General features: G+C 34.1%; 1 protein-coding gene across 9 annotated transcripts in view; it reads right to left on the bottom strand.

Moving 5' to 3' along the window:
- Nucleotides 1-619: 619 nt before the first annotated feature.
- The window catches only part of LOC140439505 (uncharacterized), a 125,790-nt gene continuing 108,634 nt past the window's right edge, over nucleotides 620-17,775 (bottom strand). For 7 of the 9 annotated variants that reach the window (XM_072529465.1, XM_072529458.1, XM_072529459.1 and 4 more), the window contains exons 4-5: nucleotides 15,261-15,380; nucleotides 620-6,340 (exon numbers count right to left, since the gene is read on the bottom strand). In XM_072529465.1, coding sequence (XP_072385566.1) covers nucleotides 6,240-6,340; nucleotides 15,261-15,380 — 221 coding nt within the window. In that variant the 3' untranslated portion in view covers nucleotides 620-6,239. Of the gene's footprint in view, nucleotides 6,341-6,512; nucleotides 6,596-15,260; nucleotides 15,381-17,775 lie in introns of all 9 variants that reach the window. The other 2 variants (XM_072529467.1, XM_072529466.1) reach the window with 2 other exon arrangements.

Below are 17,775 nucleotides of genomic sequence, written 5' to 3'. Positions count from 1 at the left end.
GTGGATTCGTGTGTCTAAGTAACTATAATTTGCACAGGTTTTTACTGTACCTCAGTTATTCGTATTCTATGACAGAATAGCGCTGGACAACAATGACACCACCGTCAGTTTATGGGGATTTCCAGTGCGGTGCATTTTCTTTGATAATGTATGACTGTTTTATTCAGGACACCATTGAAGTAGTTCTTTAGTTATCTTCAGTTAGTTATTTACTGTTATTAATTTTACATAACTGATAATTCATTAAAAACATTAAACATTTCACTGAGTGGTGTTTACTATTTATTTTCTCGATTAGTTGTGTGAGTGAGAAAATATTGACATTTGTAGATTGTTCAACTCTGATTCCTACCTATTGTGGTACACGTTATGATCTTTTTTTATTAATAATACTAATAAGTTAATATTTTTTATAAAACCTGTTAAGTGAGTGCCCTGTAGTTTGTACTACACAGTAATCAATCTGATTTTCCATTCTAGAGGGATTTAATTTTTATGTACATAACATTCACAGTCCCTATAGTTTCATGCAGGCTTGGTGGCTCTGACTTAAATCGTATAAGTAGCTCAAATATCACCTGGTCTAGAGGATATTGTACAAATATAAAAAAACGAAACATATTTTTTAAATAACGATTTTATAAAAAAAAATCCATCTGAGAGTTTTGTACATTGCTTTTAAAGTTTCGTACAAAATTTGTTATGGTAAATACAGAAATATTATCGTCACAAATCGAATATTACATGGTAAGTTACAACTGAAATTTCCTTAAATGCTAGGTTGGTGATTAATTACGGAACTGAGCTAAACATTATTCTATAATGTTGGTTAACTATTTCTTGGTGAGCTTTGGCGTCTATTGTTTATTTTATCGTCCTTGGCGTTGTCAAAACGTCGTAATAACTAAACTTATAATATATTTGTATCTGATCTGAATATTTATTATTTATTAAAGAATAGTTTGTAGTTAGATGAGAATCAAACTTTTAAAAATCATTTGGCAACATAAGAAAGGTGAGCCCGAACTACCTTCCTGTAAAATATGAACAACTGAACTTATTAGAATAAAAATAGCTATGAGGTAAGAATACATCACTTCGACAAAGCTATAGTAGCAAATAATTTAAAATTTTTAAACCGGACAAATTCTACCACCATGAACTAAGATTATTCTGAAACAAATATTAAAATAAAAATATAAGAAAAAACAAGAAAAATACTGGAAACCCATAAGAAGGAAACATAATATATGTTCTAGGAAAAACTGCAAATATATCTAATTGGGTTTAAAAAATTAAGAAAATCTGAGAAAAATAAAAGGAGAAGGACAAACTTTAAGACATGCCCTTTCTTTGACAAGTTAAAATAACAAGACATGTATAAATATTTGCACTACAATGAACATATCAATTTAATTATTCGATTGTACGAGAATAAACCATTTTTTTAATTACAAATACGTTACATTTGACGTTTCAGTATCTATTTGAAATAGTTTTTAAAATAAAAATTAAATTGTATTTTTTTGTAATTTAAAATTTTGAAGATATAGAAATACCTATCGCAAAAAAATAGTTTCACAACCACATTATGTCACATTAATGAAAATAATTATTGATTTTGAGAAAAAATAGAGAAGTGTGTGAAATTATAACTAATCGTAACAAACTGACTTGTAAAAGGAATTGAAAATTTAGAAGATCTTTTTTAAAGATTAACAATCTACTCTTATATCTTTCTTTGCTTACCTATATCTTTTTGTACATAATTATTATAATTCGGTATAATTATTGTATTGTTTTGAAGTTTAGTGAATCAACAGTTTATTTGAATTTTATGGAAACTACTAGGAACATCCAGAAAGTATGGATACAAAAACATTCTTACATTTTTTTTCACAAAATAGTCAAAAAAATCGTCGTATGCTTCAAGTAAGTTACCAAATGCAGTCGCAGTAGCCTAACCTGTCAACTAGTGTGAACTTCGATGAGTTCGAACTTCTCAGTCTTATCAGTGTTTTCGTAGAGTCTTAGGTTACTAAAAAAAAAGTCCGTCGACATTCACGTTGAAGAAATAACTGTTTTTTGGAAGAAATAACTGTTTTTTGGAAGAACTTAAACGTAGTGCTACTTATAATCATACGACCATGCGCCTAAATCATAGGCAACCCAAGCGTGCATAGCAACAGCAAACAGAACTCTCCATGGTCTTCAACATCTGAGCAATAATAACCTAAAACGAGCAGTAAAGCTCAACATTTAGAAGACCTTAATAAGACCGGTTTTAATATATGGGGCTGAAACATGGACTTTATTACCTCAAAACGAAGAGAGACTACTTGAGACTACTATCTTTGAGACGAAAGTACCTAGAAAGATTTTTGAGGCCGTAAATGAAAATGGTTTATGGCATCGAGGATTTAACTTTAAATTATACAGGATATACACAGATTCAGATTCAGACTGTGAAGTTTATTAGGGTGCAGAGACTGAGATGGGCTGGACATATTGCTAGAATGTCAGATAAGTACACGAAGAGATTGCCATTCTCAAACCCAGAGAGCAGATGAAGTAGAGGACAACCGCGTGTAAGATGGATTGATGCTGTGGAAGAAGACCTTACTATTCTAAGGGACTACTCTTTGAGCAGGACAAGATCCACAGGGGATTGTCGAGCTAATTATGATGATAATAAATACGAAGGCATATCTGTTAAGTTTAAAGTATTTGTATGATTCAAACCAAATTTTCTGCTATAGGTGAGTTGTTGCTGATTTGAATTTATAAGTAAACTTTTACGGAATAACTGAAATGAACCACATTATGATAAATAAACCGAGGTTGTAGAAAAATGTCAATTTTAGTGTTAGGGATATATAATCCCAATGACTGTTTTCGGTGTAACTAATTGTATAATACCCTATGTCCGAACTTCTCTTTCGACGCTGTGAAATAATTCGAAGTCGAATGTTGTGGAGTAAGTGATCTATTATTAGTAGCTCAAATCTAAATAGACTCAACTTACCTTCAAAATGACTAAACGTATTGTGTGGGGGAAACACTAAAGAGTTCAACCCGAATTATATCTAGATATTACAATTATTTAGGTTAAATTAGGAAATTACGAATAATGTGAGATTAAAAATTCAGCAGTTTAATTTGTGATTGAACACTAATCGTTCCAATGTGTTAATGTTTTTTTAGAATGAACCGACGTCAACAGCTGACTCAGGCAGATATAGAACAGTTTGCCAACAAGTTTTATTCTGATTCGGAATTGGACGATGATAAAGATCCAGTTGCCAATAGCGATAAATCTGACGAACCAAACTATATAGATAGTCAATATTCTTTTGATCGATATCCTCCTGGCTCCCTCCTTAGAGTGTGAAGATGAGGAAAACAACAAAGCAGTGATTGAAAACAGTAATAAAGAGCTAGATAATGAAAGTGAAGAAGTAAAATAAGGTACCAAAAGAAGAGAGGCACGAGATGAAAGATATTTTGTCCCAAAATTTTCAACCATTCCTCCTAAGAATGTCCCTACAACTCACAATGAAATTGTTCATATGTTTGGTCCGTTATAAGTCTCCGACAAGTTATTTCTGCTAAGTATGATGCTCCATTGTGGAATGTGCCAACGAAAGAATAGATCTCCACATAATACAGAAGAAAACACGAAGAACAACACACAGATGTAGGAGAGTTAATGATCGAATAGCATGTATTATGTGTAACAACAGTATTTCTCAGCTTTCTGATTCTGCTCTTTAAGGCCTCCTATCGGTAACCTATTTATAAAACAAAGTGTTTCAAGAAACAGATGTTTGGTGCTTCCAGCTAAATTATACATGATTACACAAACAAGCCAGAAAATGCTTCAAAAACCTACTATATTGATGAATTTGTTTGTAGCTTGAAATATACTTTTCATACATACAGGTCAGACAGCTCTTTTTAAAGTATTGATGAAAACATGTCCAAAGTTCAAAGGCAGAAGTACATTAGAACAATATATTCCGATCAAACCTATAAAATATGAATAAGGGCGTGGGTAGGATCCGACTCTGATACTGGTTACACATATGATATAAATATTTACAGTGGAAAAGAAAACAAAAAACCTGAAGCTACTTTAAGGGAAAGAGTCGTTTATATACTCTCAAGTACGATAAAAGGTAATAATGTTGCTTTTGACCGATTTGACGGATTTTTTAATACTGTAAAACTACTTCACGAAATCAAGTTTCCAGCCGTTGGGACTGCCATAAAAACCTGAAAAATATGTCTCACCTCAATAATAATTTGGGCAGAGAAGAGTCATTAGTTCGTTTGCACTAAAGCAGAAATAATGAAAACGACGTGGCAAGATACTAGGAATTATTGTAATTGAGTAATTGGCACATATATACCTTAAAAGAGTAAAACGTAAAGGACTTGATAGTTCGAAAACAGAGGTCATTTGCCTAGTAGCTTTAGCTTTTACAACTGCTGTACGGGTGGAATTGATTTGAGTGAACAAATGTCTGAATTGCATGATTTAGATAGAAAGTTGTTTAAGTGGTGAAAAAAAGTCTTCTTAAGACTTACAATGGTAGCTGCTGTGAATAGTTGGATTATTTACAAGCCACTGAACCGCAAGAAAACTGCGTTCAACGATGTATTACTGGCAGTAGGTGAAGATTTAGTATAAAGAAAGAAGCTCCACCAAAGTACATGTTCGAAAAAAATCTATAGAAAGACTTTCAAAGAGAGCGAAGAAACGAAGAAACATCCTCGTTGTACGATGTGTTTTGGAAAGAAAAAAGAAATACGAACACAAATGATATGTCAAACATATCAAGTACCCTTGACTTAAGTAAAGAATGCTCTACTCCTTACCATTTGTAAAAATGTTTTCTTACTTATATTTTGTACTATTAAAGGCTAAATTCAAACGAAAATTAATTTTATGGTTTTTTTGCGTATTAATAAAATGTCGAAAATCGCTGAAAAATTGATTACAATACCATTGGGATATATCTTCCCACTAGAAAAAACTACTGAGACAATATACTCTAGGATAAAAGGACCCTTATGTGAATGAAAAAAATATTAATATCATCAAAAACATCCACCGGACTACCAAAAAAAAAAGAAAGAGTTAAAGTTAATTATAACTAATTAATTATTAAAGGGTTTTCTCGTTCAACTATTCGTTTTATTATTATACAACAAGAAATACTTTCTCGATTTAATTTTGATATAGTGGAAACCTGGGTGTGTCACACATACCTGAGTCAAAAAGATACTACATTATATAACCTTATAAAAAAAAATCAAGTTTTAGTTTTCAGAGAGACAAAAATCACGGTATCCAACTACTGTCAAAGACGGCTATTATTGGTCACAACGTGTTCAAGTTCCTAAAGCATTAAAAAAAAACAAGAAAATGAATGCAGTCCTAGTCAGCACACAAAATGACAAATAAATTCTTAAGCCGAGAGTGTTTTTCGAACGGGATGAGGTTATGAACAGTGAACAAGTGGCATCAAGAGGTGAAGCGGAAGGCATACATCTAGAATTTAGAAGACTTCACCTGCACTTTAAAATGAGATTGATGCTAATGATTATTATGAGGAAAAAAGGTAACATATTTTTACAAATAACTTATAAATTTGAATCAAATACTGATTTATAATTGTTCATAAGTATTGTATTTTTACTTTCTGGTCAGCCCTCGTAATTAAAGACAAATTTAATCGACATAAAAATACACATGAAATTGTTAAGAGGATAAAATAATAACGTTTAAACGACTTTTTGATAAACAACTATTTTAATTTGCTGACAAGAGAATTAAAATGCTGGATATGTTACAATTTCATATGTTACAATTTCATATTGCTTTCAGTCATTTTTTACATGCTGATGCCAACAAATAAAAGTCGATGTAAATTAAAGTTGTGTAATTTTAAACGTGAATCGTTAATGGTTACATTTAATATTAAATCATTTACCTAAAATACCAAAAAGCTGGCGTTATCTTACCAATTTTAATCTTGCGATGAATGACGAAAATATTTCTTTTACAGTTAGTTTTGTCTTTAAGTACATTTTAAGTATCTATTTACATTACATAAATAACCTTATAAACAAAAAATACCAAAAATTTTAAAATATCCTGAAGTTGTTTTACATCTTCATGGGAACTGATGTAAATTGATATATATGAACATCTTTGGTCAATAACTATTTCTTTAACCTATCCACAGATATAACTTCAAATAGAGTAATACTAATACGGGTAAAATGGCATATTTGGTGGCGGATATTCTTGTAGAATCTGAAACAACGGGAACTATATAAAATTAATAGTATCTGATCTCTGATTTCTGTTCTTCAAACATTAGGTCCCTAAACATTTTATTGCAATATCTAGCAAATTTTTAACTTTAATCAACTGAGTAAAACTGGACAAAAGCCCCCACCTGCTATGAAATTAACGAAATTCCCTAAAAGTTAATACTTACAAATACACTGCACTACTTATAATCTGTTTTATTTTGACTAAATCTACTAATCCACTTCAGAAAACGGTAGAAGATATAAAAAGCTAAAAAAAAATAAAATGTAAAAGAAGTAGCAACAGGTAATCTACGAGTATAGGACTTAAGTTTTAAGAAACGGTATAATTTTACTTCTTAATCATATTCTGTGTGATATAGATAAATAGTCGCAGGACTCGGCTGAACATTACGACAGTAGTAGAGGGAGACAAAGTTCAAATAACAGTGACGATTGCCAAGGTTCGACAAGCACAGCACTTGTACTTATCAAACCATGACGGTAAGGCAAATTTAAGATAGAACATCCGGATGTTAAGTCCTTAACCCTAGAGTACTAACGTACGTAAATTTTACGTACTGATTTTAATCTGAAATCATCAAAACCGTTAATAAAGGGAGAGGATACAGAATGGGAAACAAAGAAATCAAAATACTCTGTTACGCAGACGACGCAATATTGACAGCCCAATATAAAGATAGTCTGCAAAGACTGGTCCACAGATTTAACATAAGAGCAAAAGAATTTAATATGACAATCTCGTCTCAGAAAACTAAACAATAGTAGTCAGCAAAGAACCAACCAGATGTAAAATAGAAATTGACGGCATCAGTATTAAACAAGTAATGGAAATAAAATACCTTGACAGACACATTGAGATGAAATCAAGAATGTATAAAGCCAGTGTAAGACCAATAATGCCATATGCCTCAGAAACAAGACCCGACACAGCCACAACACAACGCAAAGGCTACTGGAAGCGGCAGAGATGAGAGCACTGAGAAGAATTACAGGAAATACGTTGATACGCAGGAGAGATCGAAAGAGAAGTAGAATAGTGAAGACATTACAAGACAGTGTATAAATTAATGGACACAAAATAAAAAAAAGAATTGAATAACCACATAAGGAAAATGGAGGAGACCCGAGTCGTCAAAATAGCAAGAGATAAGTTACCAATCTGCAGAAGAAGTATGGGACGACCACGCAAAAGATGGAGTGACAACTTTTCATAGAAGTATTAATCCGTGAATGAACAGGCAGAATTGATTAAAAAGAGGAAGAATAAGAAGATTTTAATCTGATAGTTACTGAAAGAAAACTAAACGTGCCAATGCTCAGCCGCATCGGCTATGCTATGCAATAAAACAAATGAATACTCGCTTTGATTTTAGTTTGGGTTAGGCTTTGACGGTAGTATTTGTAACACTCTGTACGTAAAAGACATGTGTGGTTAGTATCCGCGTAAAAAGTTTTGTACGTAATTGTGGTGTGTTGTTATTATAACTAGTATAAATCAAATATTAATCTAAAGCGTTCTCTTACTGAAAAAGAATTAGAGGAAATTATAAATAAGTGACTTCAGTGATTTAAGTGATACAGAAGATGATCTAGAAGAGTTATAAAATCCATTTGAGAGCGACGATAGCATTCAAGATAGAGACTATGATCCTGCACAGGACGAGGAAAATGTCTTCACAACACTAGCTAACAGCTGGGCAGATACACCAGTAGAAACTCACAAAGAAACAAGAAATACGTGCTCTCGTAAAAGAAACAAAATTACGTTTTAGAAACGATATTATCTGAACAGCACTGTCAGCTCTGTTATTTTTATCTGCGGCTTTAAAAAATAATCAACTTTCAGCTGATGTTTTGTTTGATGGCACTTATTGTGCCATAGATACAAAGCAACGATGAGTAAAGAAAGGTTTAACTTTCTGATCAATTCTTTACGATTTGATGACTTCCTGACAAGAGAAGAACGTAAAAAAGAAAGTAGTTTTGCTTCAATATCTAAAATTTGCAACTTGTTTATTAAAAACTGTGTCAAAAATTAAAAAGCTAGTTCATATGTGACCATCGATGAACAACTCCTACGATTTCGTGGCAGGTGTCCATTTCGCATGTATATGCCACACAGACCTAGTAAATACGGCATAAAAATACTTATGGTTTGCGATGTGGCTACGAAATACGTAATAAATACAACAGCGTATCTGGGTAAATCTACTGTAACCAACGGCATTCCTTTAGCAGAACATTATGCCACAAGCCTGACGGGGCCTTTACATGGAAGTAGACGTAATGTGACAACGGACAACTGGTTTTCCAGCATTTTTCTTGCGAATAAATTATTTTCTCCCTCTTACAATTTGACAGTGGTCGGAACACTCCGGAAAAATAAAGCAGAAATACCTGGAATTGCTCGATAACAAAACTTGGAAGTGCGGTTCATGTATGTTTGTGTACGATGAAAACATGACTTTATTATCTTATAAAATTAAGCAAAATATTACAGTTCTTCTACTTTCAACTATGCATTTTTCTGGAAACATTAAACATGAAACAACAAAACCCGAAATAATCCATACATAATTCAACTAAAGGGGCTGTGGATATGGTTGACCAAATATCACAGAACATTTGCTGTAATAGGAAGACTAGAAGGTAGCCGCTATGCATATTTTACAATATGATGAATATTGCAGGAGTAAACGCATTTGTAATCTACCAACACAATGAAACTAAAAACAAACAGCATTATCCAGATTAAATTTTATGCTGAAACTTCATGAACAATAATTAACGAAGTCATGCAACAAATAAGGCTCCAAACAGTACCAACTTTATCAAAAAGTCTCAAATAGAGTCTTTTCCTTTGCTCTTGAATTTTATTCTGTTGCCGAGGTCTCCAAGGGAAAGGAAAACGGACTTAAACAAATTTTTACTCCCTTGATCCCCACACACTGTAAATCTACAGCGAGTTTAAACTTTATTAACAACTGTCATAAGATTTGTATTTCTAATATTTAATTTCAGAGTAAAGTTAATGTTTTTTGAAGCCACTATATTTAATAATATATACAAAGTGACATAGAAATCCGAACACCCAGTTTAAATGATTTTATTTCAATAAAATTTGTTGTAATTTATTTATCTTACTGAAAAAAACAAGGGATAAAGTTTTTAGCCTTATCAGTTGGAGATTCCGGTTTTTATACTTTTTGTTTTTAAATTCACTAACAATCTAAAAATGAATATTTCAGCCGCAGTAAAGATCCAAATTTGGCGGATTGTGGTTCTTGACATTTTTTACGATAGGTTACGATGCCTAGAGTACGGAGACCTTTACGATTTCGGCAACTTAGTGAGTTTGATAGGGGCTGTATAATGGGACTTCAAGAAGCTGGACTTTCTTTTCGGGAAGTTGAAGCTAGAGTGGAAAGAAGTGTAGACACCGTGGTTAGGTGTTGTCAGGAATGGCTTCAAGAAGGCCGTACGCAAAGAGCAAGGGGCACTGGACGCCGCCGTAGAACAACAGACCGTGAAGATCGCCGCCTAAGATTATTGGCCTTAACAGACCGTTTCTCCACTACCAGCTCCATTGCAAATGAATGGTTTGCAGAACACGGAAGACCTATTGGCATGCGAAGTGTTTACCGACGAATGAGAAGTTTTGGCCTGTTTTCATACTGACCACACTGGGCCCTCCCTTTAACTCCAGAACACCTCCGTAATCGCCTTCAGTGGTGCAGAGAACGGTCACTCTGGAATCAGGAATGAAACAGTATTGTCTTTAGTGACAAGTCTCGATTTTGTTTAGGTATGCACGATGGTCAAGCGAGGGTTAGAAGGCGACGTGGTGAAAGGAGGAATCCACAGTTTTTTGTTGAAAGACATGTTCATCACACTGTTGGAGTTATGGTTTGGGGTGCTATAGCTTATGGTTCCAGGTCACCTTTAATCTTAATCAGAGGTAACATGAACGCACAGCGTTATATCCAAGAAGTTCTAGAACCCCACCTTTTACCCTATCTTGACACCCTGGCAAATCCAACTTTCCAACAAGATAATACCCGACCACATGTTGCAAGAGTCACAATAGACTTCTTTCAACATAATGATGTCACATTGTTAGCATGGCCACCAAGATCTCCCGACTTATTACCAATTGAGCACGTGTGGGATATGATGGGTAGGAGATTGCTCAATTTGCAACATCTTCCTCATACTCTACAAGCACTTCGAGAGGAGTTGGTGGTTGCCTGGAATGAGTTACCACAAGAGGACATTGACCACCTGATCAGAAGCATGCCTAGGCGCGTTGGAGAATGCGTAACACATCGGGGTGCATCCACACATTATTAAAGGTAAAAAGGCTTTAAAGCAATGCAATCATTTTGAAATTTTAATCATTTACTTATTATGCTTCATTAAGTACTTATACAAAATTTTATTAAAATAAAATCATTTAAACTGGGTGTTCGGATTTCTATGTCACTTAGTATATTTAATATAGGTCTTTAAGATAGAAATTTAACAAAACAATCTTGTCCATATTAAGCATTAAACATTAGACCAGCTAATGTTTCTCTCCTAAGCTTCCCTACGCGAAAACAGGTCCCAATCCTGTACTCCATCTAATCCCTATATATATCCTTCCTTTCACTCACTTCGATCAGAAGGTCGTTAAATATTCATGGCGGAGGACAGCAGGGAACGGCAGTACCAATATAAGACGCTTAGGAAATGATCCTGGACCAACTTATTATTAGATTTTCACAAGCGGGTTGTGAATGCAAAATGGTTGTGAAGCTGCGATGCAATAGAGAAGGGGAATCCATTGCATTATCATTCCTAAGAAAGTTATGCCTGATGCCTAAGAGAATGCCTTGGATGTTGTCACGCAGTCCAGGTAACGACCGGCGCTACCTTGTATCTGGGTCAAGGAGTGCAAAATTGCTATGTCAATGTTATTGATCAGGCATAATGTGGAACTTCAGCTACCGATCTACAGAAATTAAAACTCATAAAATTAATTAATCGGTAAATGGAACGCACAAGGGCTAAAGACAATCACAGGTAAGCTGTCAATTATTGAAAGAGAGCTGACAAGGTATAACATTGAAATCTCTGGATTAGCTGAAACGCATCGGTTAGACAATACAGAAATACATAGGTGTTGCCATTCTAGTCTCGCCAAGATTACAAAAATCTGTCGTCGAATTCAAAGCTGTAAGCGACTATCTCCAAGAAGTGCAAAAAAGTATGCCCTCTCTTTGTATAGGTACATCACAAGAAATATGGTAGACTATTAACCATTGTATAAAAACACCAATTAATCGCCCAAATGTAAATAATTCTGTGAAAAATAAACAATGAATAACGGATGAAACCCTTAAAATAATTGAGAATAGAAATCTTTGTCACCTACCCAGTGAAAAGGAAAAAACTAGTTTATTTGACACCTTCTATTAATACATATATAAAGATGGATAGAGACATTTTATGTGACGTAGAGTCGTTTTCTAATTTCACTTCGGTATTCTTCTTCTTTAAGTTCCATCTTCTATCGAAAGTTAGAAATCATCATGGCTATGCGGACTCTTGATTGCCGCTCTAAAAAGTTCTGCACTACTGCATTCAAACCATTTCCTTAAGTTCTTAAGCAATTTCGGTATGTTCTATCTTAATTTTAATATCTTCCCATAATTGGTTTTCATTCATTTGAGCAGCAAACCTTTTTTGAGTAATTTCAGTTGTTCTGAAACTTTAAACTTCTGTGTTTGTTGATGAGTACCATTTTTTACTTGATTTGGAGATGGGTGGTATTAAAAGTTTTGAGGTTTATCTGGACTTATCCCACTAATAATAATTAGTGCATGGGTGTATTCAAGCGTTCTATGGCGTAATAAAGTTTCGTCATCTTTGTACAATTAGTATGAAATCTATTTGATTTCGATACCTATCGCCAATGACTTCCATGTATATATGAATCACGGGTGGTATGTGAACATGCTGTTCGTTATGGTAAGTTCTTTGTCTACACAATACACTAGAATATATTGGCTCCTTTCATTTCATTCTCCTAGCCCTAATTTTACTAAAATGTTTGTAAGGTGTTCATCGGTTGTCTGGAACGCACTTTAAAGTCTAATTATAATCGAAAGTTCGCTTCCTGATATTATTGACATTTTCTTCTCTAACTAGTAGATTCGTCGATTTGTCATCCTTTGAAGATTCGCTAGTCGAGGATTACACCTGAATTATATTGAGTTTTATTGGCTGATTGATTTGATTCTGCAATTCACACGGTGATAGACTTGTATATATACTTTCCGTTTCATGCCCTGAACAGCACATTCCGTTTCTGTAGCTTTTTGTGAAGTAGCCGTTGCCTTTCATGTGAGTTCAATCCTATCATGCCATATGGTGATATTTCACGGTCGAGTATCTGTAACTTTGCACTCTGTAAGAGGTCTCTAATATTCCATGTTCCTATTGTCACGTACGAGGTGTGTTCAAAAAATACTAGGAATACTCGAAGCAATCGTCAATTTTTTTTTATTATGTTGGTATACATGCTCCTAAAGTATAACAAAATTTACAGCTATATTCATTGTTTACCTTTTCTGTGGCAGCCGCTGATGCTCGACGATTTTCGTTGAGCTCGGTGATTTTCATTTAATTAAAAAAAGGATCAAAGAATCTGTATTCAATTATGCGTAAAAAATGAAATAAAGTGTCACAAAGTCTGTGACATGTTAACAAAGGCCTATGGTAAACATGCTCTGAATAAAGTAAGTGTTTACGAGTGGTATAAGCGTTTCCAAGATGGCCGTGAAAACGTTGAAGAGGATCAACGCCCCGAACGCCCCAGTACATCAAGAACCGATGAAAACTTTTAAAAAATTGACAGAAATGGTTATGAACGACTGCCGAATTACAATTAGAGAAGTCACTGATGAAGTTGGTATATCAATAATTGGCTTACGACTTATCAATAAACGTCTTTTTTAAACGTTTTGGGTATGAAACGCGTGTCAGCAAAATTTGTTCCAAAATTGTTGAAGTTTGAACAAAAACAGCGGCGAATGTAAGTTGCTCAGGAGTCACTAAATGACGAAAACGATGACCCAGATTTACGCAAAAGGGTTATTTATAACAGGGTACGAAACATGGGTTTATGGATATGACGTCGAAACTAAGGTTCAATCGTCCTACCTAGTGGAGGCATTCTGGTTCGGGGGGACCAAAAAAAGGCTCGACAAGTGAGGTCGAACGTGAAGATTATGCTCAATGTGTTCGTTGATGGCATAGTACACCATGCATAACATTTGCACCATAGTGAAAAAAAGACCGGATTTAAGGAAAAACAACTCATGGCTTTTACATTACGATAATCCACCAGCTCACACTTTATTGCTTGTTAAAATTTTTGGCCAAAATCAATACTGTAATGATGCCCCAGCCTCCATATTTGCCAGACATGGCTTTGTGTGGCTTTTCCCCATGTCCAAAAATAAAGAAAACTTAAAAGGGCCGACGTCTCACAAGCATAGATGACATTAAAAGCGCATCGCTGATGAACTAAAGTGTAATTCAAAGATCGAGTTTGAGAAGTGTTTCAAGAATTGGTAGAAGCGTTGGCACACGTCTGATGGGGACTACTTTAAAGGAGACAACATTAAAGTAGACGAATAAATAAATATTTAAAAAAAAAACGAAAATTCCGTGTATTTTTTTAACACAGCTCGTATGTTAGCTGTAAGAGCAGTAGCATCCAATAACAATTAGCAATTATTCGAGTATACTTTCCGTACACTTTAATTTTCTTCAGGTTTTTTAAGAGCTTATCACATTGGAACGTGTTAATAGTAAATAATCACTAAAATAAGGGATAAATACGCATCGCTGAACTTAAATTTGTTTACTAAATAAAGTTACTTGTTTACCAAAACTATTTATAGTTGTGAATTAATATTATGCAACTTTAATTTTTTTTTAACTCTTTTTCCTTTTTGGTGCGCATTACGTTAAATTCCTGTTTTTAGTAGAGAATGTGTCTTCATGCCTGTCCAATCGCTTTATTATTTAGTCACGAACAATTTCTTCCCGGACTATATTACATACAGTCATATGAAGTTAGAACCGATATCAAACATTCAATGGTAAAGTGGAATTTGTAACGAGTTTTTCATTCGTAAAAAGCATTCCGAACAACGCATTAGCCTTTCAAAGAATGAAAAACTAAGGCTTCCAGTCTCGTCTCGTTTGATAGGTGGAATTTGAGTTTGTTTCAATCGTTGTAAGGTTGATCTGAGATTTTCTATTCGCAATGATGTACTGAAAAGAGGGTTAGGTACGAACTCTATTTATTTGTTGTACATAAAAATCACATTCTGTATTTAGGAGTGCGTGTGACTCCATTACCTTTGCTTTCTCGGTTATCGTTTGTAATCCCTCTCTGTCGCCATTCCTTATGCGTTCATTATTTCTTACAAGTCTTCAACACTTTCTCCTCACACTTGCAAGCGAATAATTTTTAGAACCAGTTGTAAAACGTGACTCAGGAGTTGCACTTAGTTTTTTTAAGTTTAAAGGTACTTTCATATGCTTCACATTATTTGATCTTGCTCTACTTTGATCTAACGCTTTTATGATGGCTCAGATCGCCTATAAGTGATTGGTTTAGCGATGAAAATACTTTTTATGTTGTATTCTTGACCTTTAGAAGCTCAAAATAATAAAAAACGCAGCACAAGCAAAAACAAAATAAGTGAAAAAAATTAGAATTTAATGAAAAATTAGTACCAAGACAATAAATTAAAACAAATAAAGAAAGTGTTTTTACAAAACGCTTAAAGAACAGAAATGTTAAAAAGGTGCAATTAAAACAAATGTTAAAATATGTAACAGCAGATACTTACGTGAACACTCGGTGTTGTCTTCGCTTGCAACTAGATAATCTTTGCACTCGCATATTTTTTGGTCTTTACAAAATCCACCTTCTATACAATGTTCGTCATATTTACAACGCTCGCCAACAACTAAAAAAACACAATTAATAAACCAAACAAGTACAAAAAAATATGCTTTGTCGTTTTAATTTCTAATTAAAATTATTTTATACACAGTTTAAGATTTTTTTGATGTAAAACATTTATTAGGGGGCCTTGCTGATAAGACTGCAGACATAATAGCATAAAATTCTTGAAAATGGCATAATATTATTATGCCGTTATGTCCCCTCTACCTTATTAGTTCGCCACTGTGTCCCTTCTATTTGTAGGTATGTACTATAAACTCCACATAGGAAGATCAAAACTGGCGCATGTAGCTTGCGCCGACTTTACCCGAAGAGGTGAGTACTGACCTAAATTATAAAAAAACCTAAAGATTACCGATACGATACTGACGAAGTGTACTCAACGTTTCTCCCAAAAGAATCCGATCTTCATTCAAAACTTTGCACTGCTTTACTCTTCGTCATTCGGCTTTTGGCCTCCTTAGATCTCCATTCGACAACAACACACTTCCGTCGGCGCTTTAAAACTCTGAAACGATTGTGTAATTTAGCAGTGTGTAATACGATCTTCAGTATCATCGCGCTACTCGTACCATCGTCTACTTGTTTCTACATCGTTGAAAAGTTGTATCTTAAGCGGCAATATCATTTTTGGGAGATTAAACAAAATCGCTTGGTGATTTGTAGGCTCTATAAAAGTGTGTTAAGTAGTAGGTTTGACTGGCGCATTATCTAATGAATAAATGGATCTTCACACGCCCGAAAGGAAGCCTTTTTCTTATCACTGTATCGCGTAATCGCTTAAACGTAAAACGTATCAACAACACCATAATGTAAACCAGAACTAAAGTTTCTACTGTGGATTCATAAACCCACGACTCGTCACCACCGAGCTTCCTAATCATATTTGTATCATCAGCGACCATTTTAAAAATGTCCAGAGCGACTTTAAATCGAATCTTTTTCCGCTCTATTGTAAACAATTTTATAATTAGTTTGGAATAGAGAAAGGCCATTTCGAAATTATCGAAAAACGTATTTTCTTAATTTCAAGATCTCTTTCTAGTTGAGATTACACTCTCAACTAGAGTGTGATCATCCTGGAAGGATAATCAGGGAAGATCACGGAAGGATGGAACACGGATCACTGTCAACAGACGTGAGGCCAGTTTTAAACCGATAGAACCATTCTTTTAACTGTGTTTTGCATACACATTTATCTCCAAATGAACTTTTGCATCAGTTGAATAATTTTCGGGCAACTTATTTCAAGTTTAAAACTGGTGTTTTTGTTCTAGGTGTAATATATGCTTAAAACTATGTAACTTTTATTAAAAATATGTTTGAGCTTATATTACTTTTTAAGTATGTAATTATTTATCTTTTATATTTTAAACAGGATAAAACAGGAAAGAGCAAATTCTGTCGTAATTGTTGTTGATGTGGAAAACAGTTGTCCAGTCTACTAAAACAGAATACATTGTCTACTACAGAGACAATGTTAAAATCTACAACAGCTGGAATGGAAGGCCTAGTAAGCTATTAAATAGATTTAATTATAACTAATAACTGTGTGAATAAAATTAATGCTCTAAACTGGTGTAGTGGTCTAACAGAATTAGGAATCTTATCTCTTGTGGGATTGCTGTATGCAACCTATAGAGGCGCCTTTTAAGAACGTTATGAGTCCACTGCTGAACATAGACCTCGCGACCTAACAGGGTTTTAGAAATAAATGTTACGACACTCAAAATCTATTGTATTTGAACCTAAGACGACCCGTTTCGAACACTAGAGTTTCCTATTCATCTACAGGTCTCCAGAATGGTTTACTTAAAATGATGCCGGGTCAAAGATAGTAGTTAAGTTAAGTGTATTGCCATACAATTTAACAACCTTTATAATCTATTCAACTGGCAGTTGGCTAGGCTTAAAACATTATTAGTATTGCCAAGCAGTGTTTACTTGATCACTTTTTTTTATTATTTATTACAATTTAATTTAGCAACTCTTACAATTTCTTCGATTAACAGTATTACAAATAGCACAGTATGAAGGGCACAACTCTGTTTTTGTTCACTTTCTTAAACCTTGTTTACAAGGTCCAACATATTGTGAAATATTGGGACTAGTCATCTCCAAAAATGAGTCGTTAACGTATATTTTCAAGATATAGGTCTACGAAATCAAAGCCATGCTTTGTGAAATTGTATTCTACGGTTTAACGTTTTTTTATGCTGTCAACATGTTTAAAACATTGAGAGTTACACAGAGAAGAATGGAGCGATCCATGACATAAATAACTCTGCAAGACGAAGTAACAAACGAATAAATTAGAAGAAGCACCAAGGTGACTTACACATCATGGAAAGAATAGCCAGACTAAAATGAAGATGGGCAGGACACATAGCTAGAAT

The sequence above is a fragment of the Diabrotica undecimpunctata genome, chromosome 4 (assembly GCF_040954645.1).
Source record: "Diabrotica undecimpunctata isolate CICGRU chromosome 4, icDiaUnde3, whole genome shotgun sequence".
Classification (NCBI taxonomy): domain Eukaryota; kingdom Metazoa; phylum Arthropoda; class Insecta; order Coleoptera; family Chrysomelidae; genus Diabrotica; species Diabrotica undecimpunctata.
The sequence above is the reverse complement of the archived record's forward strand: the minus strand, read 5'-3'. Positions and strand labels throughout refer to the sequence as shown.